A 16,512-nucleotide genomic window follows, 5' to 3' on the forward strand; every position below is an offset into this window, starting at 1 on the left:
TATTAAAGATTTACATAATCAAAGAAAAGACCATCTACTCTGATAACATGCTTCCTTCTCCTTTGTTTTGTCAACATACACTGGAAGGCTACCAATGGTTCTGGGCAAGTCATACAACTAAATGCAACTGGATTTCTTCCAGGTTAAATGGAGACCGTCAACGAGACCAACAGTCTTCTACCAGTTCTTAAAAGAAGTGAACTTTCAAGAAAGGAGGGAAGGAGAGAAAAATATCAGCAAAAATTTGGTTATGATTCATGTAGTTGAAATGCTGAAAAAATACTAAATAGATACAAGATCTTTAAACATGTAAATATATGTATGTGTATGTAAATATACATATATGTGTGTGAAAGTGAAAGTGTTAGTGGCTCAGTCCTGTCTGACTCTTTGCCACCCCATGGACTGTAGCCTGCCAGGCTTCCTGTCCATGAGATTTCCCAGGCAAGAATACTGGAGTGAGTTCCCATTTCCTTCTCCAGGGGATCTTTCCAACCTAGTGATCAAACCTGCATCTCCTGCGCTGTAGGTGGATTCTTTAATATCTGAGCCATATAAATACATATAAATACAGCCTCTGTGCTGAGTGGCTTATAACACACACAAGATTTTTAGGACCGTTGCACCAGAGACCTTTAAGATTTAGAAGGGTCTGAATCTACATTCTAAGAAGCTGAGAACACTTCAAGCCAAGAACAAACTGATTTAATCTCTCCAGAGCTAACTCCTCATCTATAAAACAAGTAGTTCATGATATCCACCATACAAAGATAAATGCCTACCTCTAAGAAGAGGACTAAAAGACACTGTCCCATATAACCCACTCAACCAAATAATCCTGGTCTGAAAAAGCAAGATCCAGCATCTCATCCACAAAACCTTATTTATTACCTGTGCACCCTCACCTCCCCCCTGCCCCCAGGGGTTTCTCCATCTATCAAATGGAAAATAAAAGCATGTGCTTTAGAGGGCTGATAGGAGTATTAAATGGATAATACATGCAAAGGCGCTTCACCAATGCCTGGTATTCAATGACATTTGTTATTTTTAGCATCTATGTTCATAACAAGATGATGATAATGGTTTATTTGTATGGCAAGACAGACCATGAAGCAGCTCTTCAAGACAAAGAATGCAACTTCAGCGAAATAAAATTGCAAAATGCTTCCAGAAGACCACCTGCAGTGTTACCAGGTAAATGACCCTCCGAGCTGGGGGCTGGTACATTCAAAATCAAAACTGTGGTCACAGATTCGGTCGTGAACAGCCCTGCTGTTAAAGGAAAGAGCACACAGATTCAAACAGGAACCCATTCAGTCTGTAAAATATTAACAGCTTAATAAACATCAGCTCACAATCCAAAAACACGGTGTTCAAGTCAACTGAAGAGTACCAGCTAAATTAATACCAAGTTGACTACATGAAATGCCTTGAGGGGGGAAAAAAAGGCTCATGGGTGATTCACTTTTATGCTGACTTCCCTATAAAAACATCTTCAACAGGAGAGGCAGGAAATTCCAGTGAGTGAAAGGGGGCAGCTATATGGAAACCATCATACTGCACACTTTGCTTTCTAATTTACTTCAGGGCTTTGGTTTAAAGAAGCACATTCAGAAATTTGTTTCTCCTTAAGAAACCAAAAAGTGAGTATGCTGACAGATTTGATCCTCATATACCATTCGAGGGAATTCCACACAAAAAAAACCAAGCCAAAAGTCACACAACTAATATTTATTTTCCTGACATGGAAAAACACTATTAACATAGAAAACGATGTGAAAGCTTTTAAACAAAGATGTACAGAAAGCAAGGAGACCAAGTGAGGGAGACTTTTTTTTTTTAATTCTGCTATGAATAAAACATAATTTTACCTGGTAAATTGATTTTTTTCTTTTTTTGGCCAAGCTGCATGGCATGTAGGATCTTAGTTTCCTGACCAGGGATCAAACCCATGCCCACTGCAGTGAAGTGTGGAATCTTAACCACTGGCCTGCCAGGGAAGTCCTGAATTGATTTCTGAACATAAGTTACTCCTAAATCAAGTGACAGTCTCCCACTGCGTGTACACATGTACATGTGTATGCTTTTTGAGGATACTTAATTTTCAATTCTGTTTTTCTCCCCCTGTAATAATCTGTAGCTTCTCACCATTTCTTTTAAATTTTAACCTTTACCTTTTCTGAAACTGTGAACTCTCCAAGTTAACTACAGGATGGACAAGTAAATACCAAACACCAACTACCACCCACGAACTGGGATGTCAGCACAAGTTACCTAACCCTTTCCAACTTCGTTTGCTCAGCCATAAAATGGGAACCATGCCACGTGTAACATGCCAAAGACACAAGAAGGCCTAGCAATTCTTTACCAAATTTCCATTTTTTTGAATCAGACTTGCCAAACACAAATGCACTAATAACGCAAAGTTTTTTCACTGTCAGCAAAATGCTCCACTTTGGTCTCATTTCCACACGAATCCTTGGGGTATCACAGTTAACTGCTGGGTATCAAAAAGAAGGCTGAGAATTCTACTTTGGTAAAAGCACAGACATTTAAACATAACCAATCTTTAGCAACTTCTGCAAATGCCACATACATACCATGTTAACAATAATATTGAGGCTATAAGTAATTCCCTGGAGAAGGAAATGGCAACCCACTCCAGTATTCTTGCCTGGAGAATCCCATGGACAGAGGAGCCTGGTGGGCTGCAGTCCACGGGGTTGTAGTAATTAGGGATACCAATTACATAATTAGGGATACCAAACCTCTAAGACATTAAAATCTAGACCAACATTCTCTTATTAACATATACTTACCATATGCCCCAGGAGCTCACTTCTACGTATTTATACAAGTAAAATGAAAACCTCTACATGTTCATACAAAACCCTTATATAAATATTCATAATGGCTTTATTCTCGTTATTGCCAAGAACTGGACAAACAGCAGATGTCCCTCAACTGTGGCATTGATAAAAGAATTGTGGTACATCCATATAACGGAATACCAGGGAAGCTGTGGTGGCTCAGATGATAAAGAATCTGCCTGCAAAAAAAAGAAAAAGAATCTGCCTGCGATGCAGGAGACACACGTTCAATCCCTGGGTCGGGAAGATCCCCTTGAGAAGAAAATGGCAACTCACTCCAGTATTCTTGCTTGAAGAATTCCATGGACAGAGGAGCCTGGCAGGCTATAGTCCATGGAGTTGCAAACAGTCAGACATGACTGAGTGACTAACACACTACTCTACTAAATATAATGAATACTCCTTGACAATAAAAAGGAATATTACACATAGAAACCCAACAAGATGGTAACGACATGGTAGAATCTCAAACGCATTACGGTAAGTCAAAGAAGCCAGGCCCAAGACTATAATCTGCTGCTTTCCATGTACCACTTACATTCTGCTGCTGCTACTGCTGCTAAGTCCCTTCAGTCGTGTCCGACTCTGTGCGACCCCATAGACGGCAGCCCACCAGGCTCCTCCATCCCTGGGATTCTCCAGCAAGAACACTCGAGTGGGTTGCCATTTCCTTCTCCAATGCATGAAAGTGAAAAGGGAAAGTGAAGTCGCTCAGTCATGTCTGACTCAACGATCCCATGAACTGCAGCCTACCAGGCTCCTCCGTCCATGGGATTTTCCAGGCAAGAGTACTGGAGTGGGTTGCCATTGCCTTCTCTGACTTACATTCTGGTAAGTGCAAAATAATATGTGACCCAAGGCAGAAAAGAGATCATCAGTTGCCAGGGACCAGAAGTGGGGAGACAGGTTGACTACCAAGGGCACAGGGGGGGTGATGGGGATGTTCTAGATCTGAACAGTGTTGGTGGTTATATTCCTGTACACTAGAAAGGGTGAGCTTTTAAGATTGAGAGGTTTAGGGGAGTTTTCTCCATGAATTCATAGTTATGAAGATCAGTTAAGCAGTCAAAGAAGGAAGACAGAACACCAGTTATTTTAGAATAAACATACAGAGTCACTAACAGAAAGTGAGGGGAACCTCAAATAGACTCATTCATGAATAATTGGAAAACCAAAAGTTTTTAAAATATAAACTCCCAAGAACTTCTTAAAATGTAACTTTCCAAATTTAAAGGAAATGTATCATAATCAAGCACTACAAAAGGAATTCATATAAGAAACCATGAAAGGCAGCAATGTCTATTTAGCATGTTGATTTACAGCAAATGTTCAGTAATGAGAGCAAGAACCATCAGAAATATCTTCTACATAGCTGAGTCCCTTTGCTGTCCACATGAAACTATCACAACATTGTTAATTGGCTATACTTTAATATAAAATTTTAAAAATGTTTTAAAAGGAAATACCTTCTAGATGAGATGTATACATTTAAATATTTGCCTCTCTCAGGGATAAAACAGGGATAAAACTCACTTCCTTTTCAAGCTGTCATCCACTCTTGACAAAACCAGCCAGCACGTCTAAGAAACAATAGAACTAGAAATTCAAGCTCGGGTAACTTAAGGGCTGGAAAGGACCCTGACGAAATCTATGTCGTTATTTCCTCTGCCAAAGTCATGAATCTTCCCATCTTTGGTGTCATAGGGTGCTGCTTTTTTCCACCCCCTCTTCTGCAATGCCACATCAGCCAGGGTAGTGCCAAGGGCAAATTCTTTTAATGCAGAAGAAGACCTGAAAAAGACAGCAGTTGATTTACCCCTCTTTTCCACATTCTTGGCCCTCTCCTGCTACACCTGCCGACAAGCCTCCACACTGTGGATTTAGATGCCACAAAGCAAAGCCGTTAATGCTCACTGAACTGAAACCAAGTCCCCAGTAGAAGCTGGTGCTATGCGACAGAAACCTTAAAGGTCAATGTGGTGGGCCTTGGCTAGCAGGAGAATGATCAATGGACCTCCTTCTGCAGATTGACAAGAAGATAAACATCAAGGCCGACAGTCCTCAAGGCATATTCTATCATTCTATCCATCAAACGGACGCCACATATCAAACCTGGGAGAACAGCCTTAAAACATTCCAAATACACACACAAATTCCCTTTGGTGAAATAACTGACCTAGTAGAAAACCCCACTATGGAAGCTGGTCATATAAAGTTAATTCAAACTAATATTAGACACTGATTTATCCAAAACATGAGATTGGCTTTCCACAGAATGTAATGGGGCTTTGGGAAACACAGTCTGATTGCTAACAGCAGAGCCTGTGGTTAGCACACAAACTTGCCAACTTACCATGAAGGATGAAGCCTTCTGCTGCATGCCCTCACAGCCCCAGACTGTTTGCAAAGGGCAGGGATGAAATATTCCATATGTTTTCTTTGTCAGTGACATGGCTATTGAAAGCAAGGCCATGGTAGTCTCCCTGCTGAGGGACTGGGTCAAGCTATTCATGTGTAACCAGGCAGATGTCAAGATGGTAATGGGAAAAACATCTCAAACATTTTTTTTTTTTTTTTTTTAGAGAAAGAGACTGGGGTAGAAAATGCACAACTGTATTTGAAACCCTCAGCCAATCTAAATAGGTTTTTAGCACTTTTGCATGTGTTAGCTGCTGCTCTGGCTTTACTATTCATTTTCAAAAATCAGAGCTAAACTGAAACCCAGAAAAGTTTTTAAGGTTTCTGAGAAAGATTTAAGTGTGCTTACCAAGAATGTCATATAACTTTTGAGCAATGTGTGAAAGATTTTAAAGAAGGGATTTTAGTTCTAAAATTACTCCAAGGATAATAAGCTTTTCTTTATCCATAAAACACAAGCATTGGTCTCAAACATTAAAAAAAAACCAAAACACAGGTATCCAATAACAAGTAAAATATCAAAGTACTTAAAAGAGAAAGTAATCTTATAATCTGCATATTGTTACAAAGTGATATGAAGAGACAAGAACCCAGCTAAACTGTCAAACCTGAACAAATCTTATCCATCCCCAATATGGAAAGTGATGAGAAACTGCTGGGCACTCACTGGCATGAGGTTTCTTAAATTTACTGCATGAAAATCCTCAGTGTTCGAAAGTCTGGAAGCAGAAAATGAGTATCTAGAGATTACATCTTCTCCCCTGGTGGTCAAATGGTTAAGAATCCACCTACCAGTGCAGGGGACACGGGTTGGATCCCTGGTCTGGGAGGATTCCACACGCTGTGGAGCAACTAAGCCCACAGCACAGCACAACTGCTGACTCCGCGCTCTGCAACATAAGAAGCCGCTACAACGAGAAACCCACGCACCGCAAGGAAGAGCAGCCCCCACTAGAGAAAACCCTCATGCGGCAACGAAGACTGCACAGCCAGAAAATAATTAATTAAATTTAAAAAATAAATAAAGATCACACTGACACTGTCTCAGGTTACCTGCCCATTTACTATGAGGAGAAACAAGGTGTCCCCCTATTAGGAGAGCATCCTTTGACTTGACCAGCCATCTCAGGGAAGCAATGGCCAGCCAGAGACTAAGGCAAGAAAGCATGATTTTCCCTGAGCTCTCTCCTCTAGAGAAACTGTAACCTCCAACCATTAGGCTTTCTTGTTGCAAAGGGAGCAGCACCACCTACAAGAAGGGATCTTGATAAAAACATACACATTGTCCTTTCTCCACCAGGATCTTTACAGTTTTCTGAATGAAAAGTCTGCTAGCCAAGGAGACATTTTCCCATTAGTATGAGGCTCACTGTGAAGTTTCCAACAGGCTATGAACCTGATATACATTCAAAGAACCAGAGAAACAGAGTTTAGAATTCTAAATCTAAATGACTTAAAGGGATAGCACACATAGACAACTGCTTAGTCACTCGCCAAAGAAATGACATAATGTAATGGGTCCTTCAGTTCAGTTCAGTTGCTCAGTCGTGTCCGACTCTTTGCAACCCCATGGACTGCAGCACGCCAGGCCTCCCTGTCCATTACCAACTCCCGGAGTTTACTCAAACTCACGTCCGAGTCAGTGATGCCATCCAACCATCTCATCCTCTGTCATCCCCTTCTCCTCCTGCCTTCAATCTTTCCCAGCATCAGGGTCTTTTCAAATGAGTTAGTTCTTCACATTGGAGAAGGCAATGGCACCCCACTCCAGTACTCTTGCCTGGAAAATCCCATGGAGGGAGGAGCCTGGTGGGCTGCAGTCCATGGGGTCACTAAGAATCAGACATGACTGAGCGACTTCACTTTCACTTTTCACTTTCATGCATTGGAAAAGGAAATGGCAACCCACTCCAGTGTTCTTGCCTGGAGAATCCCAGGGACAGGGGAGCCTGGTGGGCTGCCGTCTATGGGGTCACACAGAGTCGGACACGACTGAAGCAACTTAGCAGCAGCAGTTCTTCACATCAGGTGGCCAAAGTATTGGAGTTTCAGCTTCAGCATCACTACTTCCAATGAATATTCAGGACTTATTTCCTTTAGGATCTCCCTGCAGTCCAAAGGATTCTCTTGCGGTCACTCAAACAGGTCATGCTGAAATTTCTTACATATGACCCTTGAAGTCAAGTGAACTCCTTTTGCAGATGGAAAAGCCGATGGCCCAAGGGATTAAGTGATATCCCCAGGACTTCCCTGGTGGATATCAGGGAAGCTTCCAGAAGTAAAGAATCTGCCTGCGTGCTGCAGAGCAGCTAAGCCTGTGCTCTACAACTACTGAGCATGTATGCCTAGAGCCTGTGCTCTGCAACAAGAGAAGCCAAGAGTTACCTCCACTTGCTGCAAATGAAGACAGCCCACACAGCAACTAAGAGTCAGTGTGGCCAAAATTTTTTTTAATTCTTTAAAAAAAAAAAAGTGATCTCCCCAAGTGCGCAGATTGAGGATCTCAGAGGTCTTGATTCCTGGAAACCACACTTTCAAAAATTAAACCATTTCTGAAGTCTTGTTCATAAAAACAGGTGCATAAAAAGAACACTGAAGAGTAGACAGTGACATAAAAAACTGGATTATGAGACCATGGATCCAAAATGACCTTGAGGAGAGCAGAAGACCAACCTGAAAAGTTTTTCTTTGTTACAAAGATAAGAAAACATTAAGATTTTAAAACACACACCACTAATCAAACGAGACGAACTAGCAGTAGCACCGAATAGATGAGAAGTGGGATTATAATAAACTGCTAAGTTCCAGTTAGTAAATCCACATGTAATGTTTTTATAATAAGTGAAAGCGCTAGTCACTCAGTCATGACCAACTCTTGGAGACTCCATGGGCTGTAGTTCACCAGGCCCCTCCGTCCATGGGATTCTCCAGGCAAGAATACTGGTGTGTGTTGCCATTTCCTTCTCTGGGGGATCTTTTCAACCCAGGGTTTGAACCTTGGTCTCCTGCCTTGCAGGCAGATTCTTTACCATCTGAGCCACCAGGGAAATCAAGCTTTAAAACATGATACTAAATGTTAAAATGCATTGAATATTCCTTTCTTAACTCTGATCAAATTGTAGAATTCTGTACATGCTTGATGTGAGATAAGCAGAGCCTGAAAAGGAGGTCTCCTCTCTCCTGAGAAAAATCTAGTCTGCCAAGCCCTTCTCATAGTATCCATATCATTTATATACTTTCTCTGAGGGCCTTTTAGCATGAAGCTTACCTGGTAGGTAAATAGGTAAAGCCAGAAGTTAATCAACATCATAGCCCAATCTCCACTGTTTCAGAGAGAAGACTGCCAACTTGGAACCACACCTCCTACCTTGCACTTCCAAACAAGAAGTGTGAATCAGAGTGAAACTTCTGATGGCCAACTGTCTATCTCGCTAGGAAAACAGCTCCAGTCAAGCTCTTCAGGGCAGTCAGATGTCACCACTTGTACTGGGTGACTGTGGCTTATACTGAGAGCTCCATGTGGGTCCTCAGACCCTGGAGGGAATGGACAAGTGGGGTCCCAAGCAATCCTAGGCCCATTCCTCAGTCATGCTTCCCACAGCACCAAGGGAAAGGTGCCATCTCCTTGCCAAAGTTATGTTGCCCTACCTGGGAAGGAAAATTTCCCCACAGAAGACTTTAAAAATATACAGGAATGGGGAGAATCCAACTTACAATTTTTCTGGATCCCAGGCTCTGAAATCTGATTCAAAGAATAAAAATATTCTGCTGTCAGTGTGCATTTCCATTCTTTTAATGGTCAGTTTTATATTTAAAACTTTGTTTAAAAAAAGCTACATTCTCCTAGGGTAAAAATAAAGGCGGGGGGAGCTAAAACTCAAGGAGATTACTTAACTTTTTACTTGATTCAGAATACTTAAATACAAATGAAACATGAAGGATAAAGTATCATTAACTATCCCATAATAGATTAAATATGCTTTCCCACTACATGTTTTCTCACTAGCACAGACAGCAGACCAGACTGGGATCTAAACGTATACCGTCTTGGTCCAGCTGCCTCCCAAAATATCTATGGTTTACATTTCCTTACAAGGATATTCTTATATTCTTAATGGGCCAACATAGCTGCCAAGAGGGGTGGTTCAATGTTTTTCTCACAAGATCTTTCAGTACAGTAAAGCTAAGAGAACTATCAAAATATACGTTTTTAATGTTCATTATACTCTTAGATGGACATACCTGAACCCCAATCATTTGCATTTAAAATAAGAGATGCCAAAAGACAAATCTTACTGCAGGGGTGGAGGGACTAGGCTAGCATGCTCTTTTAACTAGTAAAATATGTAACGGTATCAAAACATACTTTAGAGACTAAAAACAACCACCCATTCAGAGTTTTAACTGCCTGTACAGGACGCACAATACTTCTATACATTTGCTAAAAACAGTCCCAGCCATATAAAAAGTTTAATAACAAATATTTGTCTATGGGTGGGTGATTTCAGAGTACACTACAAGATAACCACATCTTGCCATTTAAAGAGGGTATTTGAGTAGTAACTTGCTCAAGTCTTTAGAAAGTTGAGATGTTACTAAATGTATATGAACTAGAAAATCATTTCTAAACTCAGTTTTGAATTCATTCAATTTCAGACAGTAGAGCGGATACCTGGCCTGCTGTCTGCCCATCAAGTGTTGAAACACAAAAGAAATATCTGGGAAGGCAAACAAATTAATTATTGTGTAAGAGTACTGATTTGTTAAATGCCTTAACTGTTTTTTCTTCACTGACAGACTTTAAAGCTAAAGTATTTTATTATCCTCAATGAATCTTTCGAAAAACTACACTTCAATGAACAAAACTGGGGGGAAAAAGGGAAAAAATTAGCCATACCCTTGTCTATATAGGAAAACAAGCTTTTGGCATCGCCGAAAACTTGAAGGCTGCAGGAGGCAATTAAAGAGCAAGCTAGATAATACATTTCTAAAGTCAAAACCTTGATCTCTAGTTTAAAAAAAAAAATGAAAAGAAAAGCTGTCTTATCAAGTTACATTAGTTACATTTTCCAGAGTTAAAGGCACATTGGGGAGGGTTTAACTTTTAACCCAGGTATACTGATAAATACTGAGCTTTTATGGAAATATATCTTTTTTTTAAAGAGAAAAAGTGAAAAACAGTCTTGGAAAAATTTCAGAGTCACTGAAAGAGTCTTACAACTTGCTAGACAATCTATACAGATTTAGAGAGACTGAAAGCAGTGAGATCCATTAGTCACCAATATCCATTACTTCTTGATAAGAAAAACGGGAATAAAAGGATAAATAAGCACAACCAAGGAGACCAAAGACCAAAATCCAAACTCGCAGGCTGTCAGTGCTTTCTACTATAAAGATGACTAAAATAAGAATTTGAGAGATAACCTGACAGAGGCCAAGAAAATGCCCAAACTTGCCTGGATCCACCTACTAGTACAGAACTTTGATCTTCCCTAAGAGATTAAGTTGTCAAATGTTACCTTATGACTCTAATGGTAAGAGCCAAGTGCCTGGACATTAAATGCTTGTGATACCATAACTGTCATTAGCATTGAGTTGGGCTGAGAATCATAAAATATTAGTGGTTACCACAAGCCTTCAGGAGCCCCAGAAGGAGAGTCACTGGTTTAAACCCTGGGTACAACTCAGACCACACCCAGCACATTGTTGCCTTGTGAGGCAGTGTGTTTCCCAGTCAATGGACACATTCCAGTAGAGTTGGACAATTGGAGAAGTGTTCTGGGGTGGGGGAGAGATTTCAGGATTGAGACACCTACACTACTCTTAACACAAGAGAGAGATCAGACAAACGTATTGGGAAAAACTCAAATCAAACAGAAAGAAAACTCTTGGCAGTAAGAGTTGTTTACTTCCTTATTCTCAGGTGAAGAAACCAAGGCCCTGAAGGGTTAAGTATGTCACCACTCAAGGTCACCTGTGTGATTTATTGACAGATCTGGAAACCAGCTTTCTGTATTCCCAGCAGAATGCTCTTTCCTCTTGAATTGAAAGAAAATCCAGCAGTTCACTAGTTTGTGGAATGAAGGACCTGTACTTAAAGATGTTCATATATTGCCCTTGTTTAGAACAAAGTTGCCTGGTATATAACACAAATACTTCTCTAGAAAGACAGCCCACAGAAAATAAGCTAACAATGAAATTTACAGAGAGTAATTCAGACACCAAGATATCAAGACTTGACCATCAAAAAAGGCATAAACATTTAGCCACTGATTACTGACCTACCTGGGAATACAACTAACATTAGAGGAAACATAAGAAAATATTTTCAAATAATACTGTTAAAAGAAAGGTGCTTGGTATCATGAAAAAAGTACACCTTAGGGAAGAATTTGAGATGATGCTTCCCAAAGAAGAAAAAACAACAGATTATTTTTTAAAACCCTTCAAAGCCCCTCAGGTAACCATCAATTTTATATAGAAAGCTTGCTAACCTGCCTCTGTACAGGGTACGCACACTGTGAAGGCTGGAGAGATTATGACTAATTACATGGAAGTGAGGACGTTGAGTAACTTTTTGTACAGTATCCAAATTACTGAAACAGAGTGATTTTATTTTCCAAGTGTGAAGCCATACCGACAGGAAACAAGCGGGGCTATTCTACCCCAGCAAAGCGCCTTAGCTAGTCAGGCATTCTGCAACAAGTCTCCATGGCAAATTTCCTAACACACACTTCTAAACACAAAGAACTCTTCCTCAGAGTGAGTGGCAATAAATAGGCTTGTGCAACTTCAACTAGAAGGATATTCAGATCCTTCTGGGATCTTTTCACGAAAGCAGCAGAACGCTATAGTCACCTTGCCATCCTAAAATTGTGAAAGGATTATAAAATCATAGAACATCTGGAAGCTACAAGCAGCCTAAATAGGACCTAGGGAATCCAATGACTTCATTTTTCCAATGAAAAACTGTCACCCACCTCCCGAAAAAAAAGGTAGAATGACTTGCTCAAGGCCACCCAATTACTGAGTAGCATGGTAAGAACTATTACGGTCAAGAGCTCAAACCCACTACCCTCTCCACAAAGCCACAGAAACAGCCTTTATAATCCTAAAACTATGCACCAGATATAACCTAGGATGTGGAAATTTGTGTCCCTACAGGTCTCAAATTTTGTGGCCACACAAACCAGAGAACATACATTCACAATCCCTTCCCCACCTCCACCGTGACTTCATCTCTTTATCTCCCCATCAAGAATCTTGGAACACAGGTGATTAAGACAGACCTTATTAGATCTAATAGAGGAATAACCTTGAATCTTTTTGATTAAAAATACACGTTGGAATTTTAATACTAGTCAGAGCACTTCCTTTCAAACATGTCAGGGTGAAGTGTGACAAGCCATTGCACTGTGACACAGGATGGGGAACTGCTGCTGCGAAATATAAATAATCACTACAGGTGCAGCCGATGCTGTGAACACAAGAATCTCATCAACAATACTGAGGATTAGATCTGATTTTGCCCCTAGACTTGGATAAAGCAGCTTTCGGCAGGAAATAGACACTGTTAGACTGAACAAGTTTAAACGAGCCTGAAGGAGAAGAAGCAGGTAGCCTCCTCACTCTGGGGCCTTCTCAGATCTGGACAAAAGGCTAAATGCTGAGAATGTGGAGTTTGGCAATCCCGTGTGGGAATGAGGGCTGAATTCCAATCCCCAATTCTGCCCCTTGGTGTGCCCTGAAGTCCTTATTTATTCACTGCAACATTTTTAAAGTGCTTCTTGGGTACCAGGCTCTGTGCAGCTCCACATTGAATAAAATAAAATCCCTGCTCTGTCGACCAAGAGTCTCCAATATGGGATGTGTACACCCCTGAGTGAGGTGAAGGTGAGATGCCACTGATGAATGACAAAAAAACACAAGAACTGATTTAAAATTATAGTCTCATCGTTTTGACTTCTATTTTTGTGATTACCATTTTACAGATAACTAAATAGGCCTTGGTGCCCATGCTCCAGAAATTAGAAAATCAGTCAATCAAAGTTTGGGAACCCTTGATCTAGTCCCTTGGTGTGTAGCTTAGGCTCACCAAAGCTGTGATGGGACAGCAAATCAGAAGTACTTGCAAACAGACCACGGGTGATTTCAAGATGTCTTGTAAGATCAATTGTTGAATGGGCAGATCATAGCACCCACCCCTCCCCAATGTGGCTTTTGAAGTCACTGATTTTCCAAAATGCAAATATACTGACCTTGTGACGCCCTTTACATGCACTGGTCATATAACATATACTTTTAAGGGTGAAATGGAGAGTATTCAGGTGAAATAAGGAGTTGTCAGGTGTATAATACTCTACAGGTCACGAAGTGAAGAAGAAAATGTAACACAAGTGCCCACTACCACAGCTCAGAAAGTGCTACGATGATGCTAGTTTAGGCAATCTGATCTGGACTGGTGCCAATTATCTTCATGTTTCCCAAGCCATCCACAGTCACTTGTGTAAGGCTCAAAGTCAAAAACAGGACATTGGTGAATTCTAAAGAAAGATGTCTGATGCTCTACAGCAAGGAGTGCACTCTCATAAAAATGTTGTATTTCTTTGTGCTTTTTAGGTAATAAGGTAAAACAGCCCTTTTCCTTACAGAGCAGGCAAGACTAGTCATTAAAACTCAAGGAATCTGCTCACAAGTTCTTTTCAACTGGTCAAAATAGTAAAAGTATGCTTTTCTCTCTGGGGCTTGAAAGAATTGTCAGGGAAAGGCACCTCTTCTGCAATGAATTCCCTAAAAGTTTAAAGAGGTCTTGGGGAAAAAAATAGTCCCATCCCCTCTACCTAGTCTTCTTTCCTTCTGGTTCCCCACTCCCACCCCAACTTTTCCACATAATGTATCTTTTGTAGGCAAAATGCTCCTCACTGCAAAGTTAACATTTTTCATGGAAAAGTTAAATTTCACCTTATTGAAGGAAAATGACTTCAATTATGTAACTTCAAGCTGAAAGGAGGGGGATAAAAAAAGAGAAGGAGTGGTGGTGGCCAAAGAATGACACCGGTTCCAAGGCAACTGGCCACAATACTCAAAAAAAAAAAAAAAACACCCATTGGCAGACGGCAAGCAGAACAGTTCCCACCACCCACCTGGAGACAGCAATACTCTGGCCTGAATAGAGAGGATTCTCCATGGGGGTCTGCTCTTTCCAACTGTCTACGTCTAAGAGATCCCCCTCAGGAGGTATAAGGTAAAAGGAAATTCCCTTTACCCAAGGCCTTTCAGAACCCCTTTCTCTCTCAGTTCTTTCACTGCCCTTGATTTAATCTGGCCACACAGCACAAGGAGGAACAGGAGCCTACCCCAAGCCCGGCACTCAATTATCCTACTCTTTCTCTACGGAGGCCATTTGCCAATGCCACCTCCGGCACCTATTTCAGATTCTTCTTCTCTGAAGCGAATGTCTAAAAGCAGAGACTGTCCCCATTTGTGGAGAGGGTCTGTGGAATCAGAACCATTTGAGCGACTTCCCCAACCTCGGGGAGCTCAAAAGGAAAGTTCTCCTGGTTAAGCAACAACAGAAAACGGCTACCTTTCGAGACGGGCAGAGTTTATGCTCTAGTACTTTCATTTTCCTCCAGTATCCTGTACTTCAGGTCAGCATTCCTTCTTTAAAAGGCCTTGTTGGGTAAGAAGACTAATACATTCAGAGAAACCTGCAATTTCCCCTCCTTCTCCCTTGTTTTGGCCTGGCTTCCCCGCGCGCTCCAGAACCCCAGGCGCTGGCTGATGAGTCCGGAGTGCAAGCGGACCCAGGTGCCAGGTTGCTCTCCCCGGACAGAGCCAAACAGGAAGGCCACTGGCCCTGACTACCGTACAGGTGTTTCTTCTCCCCACATGCTGGAACTCGGGAGGCTCCAGGTGCTTCCCCACGAAAACCTCCTCGGTCTCAGACTCGGGCCAAGTTCGAGGCGCCCTCACCCCTAACGCCTGCAAAGCTCTTGCCAGCTGAGCAGGGGGCCCGGGTGAGAAGAGAAAGTCGCGTGAAAAGGTTGCCAAGGGCAAGCGTTTCCAGATTCCTCTTTCCTCCTCGGCCCCAGATGCACTTGAGAGTTAGGGGGTGTGGGGGAGCTGATGATCGTGCCTTAAAGCCTGGGGAAAAAAGCTACACGGGTCTCGGACCCGGATTGGCAAAGCTGGGGAAGCCCGTGGCGCTGGAGTGAGTGCCAAAGAGGTGCCGGCGCCCCCTCCCCGCCCCCCCTCCTCGGCACATTGCGGGGGGTGGGGGTGGGATGGGATCGGCCACTGGCTCCGCCCCCCGGCGCCCTCACCCCGGGCGCCCCCGCAGCCCGACTCACAGCAATTGGGTGAAAGCGCTGAGCCCCTCGGGCACGGCCGTCAGCCCCTTCCCGGAGCAGTCCACCCGACGGTCTCCGTCGCAGCTACAGGGCGCCGCGCAGAGAGGCGGCGCCGCGCCGCTGGGCTCGGCTGAGCCGCGCAGCCCCAGGGCGAGGAAGCAGAGCAACCCCAGCGGGCCCGGCATTGCTGCGGCCGCCACCCGCGCCGGCCTCTCCCGCGGCGCCGCTCGCTCGGCGCGCCTCCGCCGCCCTCCGACGCCCCCCGCCGCCCTGGGCGGCAGGCCTGCGGGTTGGGCCGGGGGCTCTCCTCTCTCGGCAGTCACGCGGGCTCGGCTCCTTCAACAGTCCGCGGCAGCAGCGCAGGAACGCGGCGCTCCGGAGTTTCGCCCTTCCCGCTGCTCCATGGAAGCGCAGAGGCAGCCCCAGGTCCTCCCGCGGCTCAGGCCAGCCGGCCCGGCCGGGCGCAGCTGCGGGGGCCGCGCTCTGCCATCGCACCCGCCTCCTGGTCCCCGGCCTCCCGCCGCAGCCGCTCTTCAAGGTTGCGGAGCGCAGACTTCAGCCATGCCGGCCCCTCGCCCCAGCCCCCGCCCGGCTCTCGCACAAACACCCAGGCTCTTTCTCGCTCTTCTCGCAGCCGCGGCTCGATCTCCTCCCGTCCTTTTTCCCTTCTAGGGTTGCACGCTCGGGTTCCCAAGCCCCCAGCCGCTGGGTTATGCAAATCACTTAGGTACATGCAAAACTAACCCCTCTCCCGGAGCGCCATTGGCCGGGGGAGGTCTCTAGCTCATTACTATGCGAGGAGAGGAGCCACCATTGGCCGAGAGTGGACCAGAAGGGCGTGTGTATCGGGCGTGAGTGACAAGGTGGTGGTG

At 43.4% G+C, this 16,512-nt stretch overlaps 1 protein-coding gene and 1 long non-coding RNA gene across 2 annotated transcripts in view; one reads left to right on the plus strand and one right to left on the minus strand.

Annotated features, from left to right (window-relative positions):
* Positions 1 to 16,349, minus strand: part of LGR4 (leucine rich repeat containing G protein-coupled receptor 4) — a 106,407-nt gene extending 90,058 nt beyond the window's left edge. The window contains exon 1 of the mRNA XM_086338545.1: positions 15,641 to 16,349. Coding sequence (XP_086194671.1) covers positions 15,641 to 15,825 — 185 coding nt within the window. The 5' untranslated portion in view covers positions 15,826 to 16,349. The remainder of the gene's footprint in view (positions 1 to 15,640) is intronic.
* LOC147358343 (uncharacterized) overlaps positions 1 to 16,512 on the plus strand; it is a 51,715-nt gene that overhangs the window by 18,392 nt on the left and 16,811 nt on the right. Inside the window, exon 1 of the long non-coding RNA XR_015141605.1 lies at positions 1 to 14,532. This exon is cut by the window's left edge and continues 18,392 nt beyond it. This is a non-coding gene — a long non-coding RNA (uncharacterized LOC147358343). The remainder of the gene's footprint in view (positions 14,533 to 16,512) is intronic.

Source organism: Bos grunniens, chromosome 15 (assembly GCF_055505025.1).
Source record: "Bos grunniens cultivar Pamir isolate PY7600 chromosome 15, Bosgru_T2T1.0, whole genome shotgun sequence".
Classification (NCBI taxonomy): domain Eukaryota; kingdom Metazoa; phylum Chordata; class Mammalia; order Artiodactyla; family Bovidae; genus Bos; species Bos grunniens.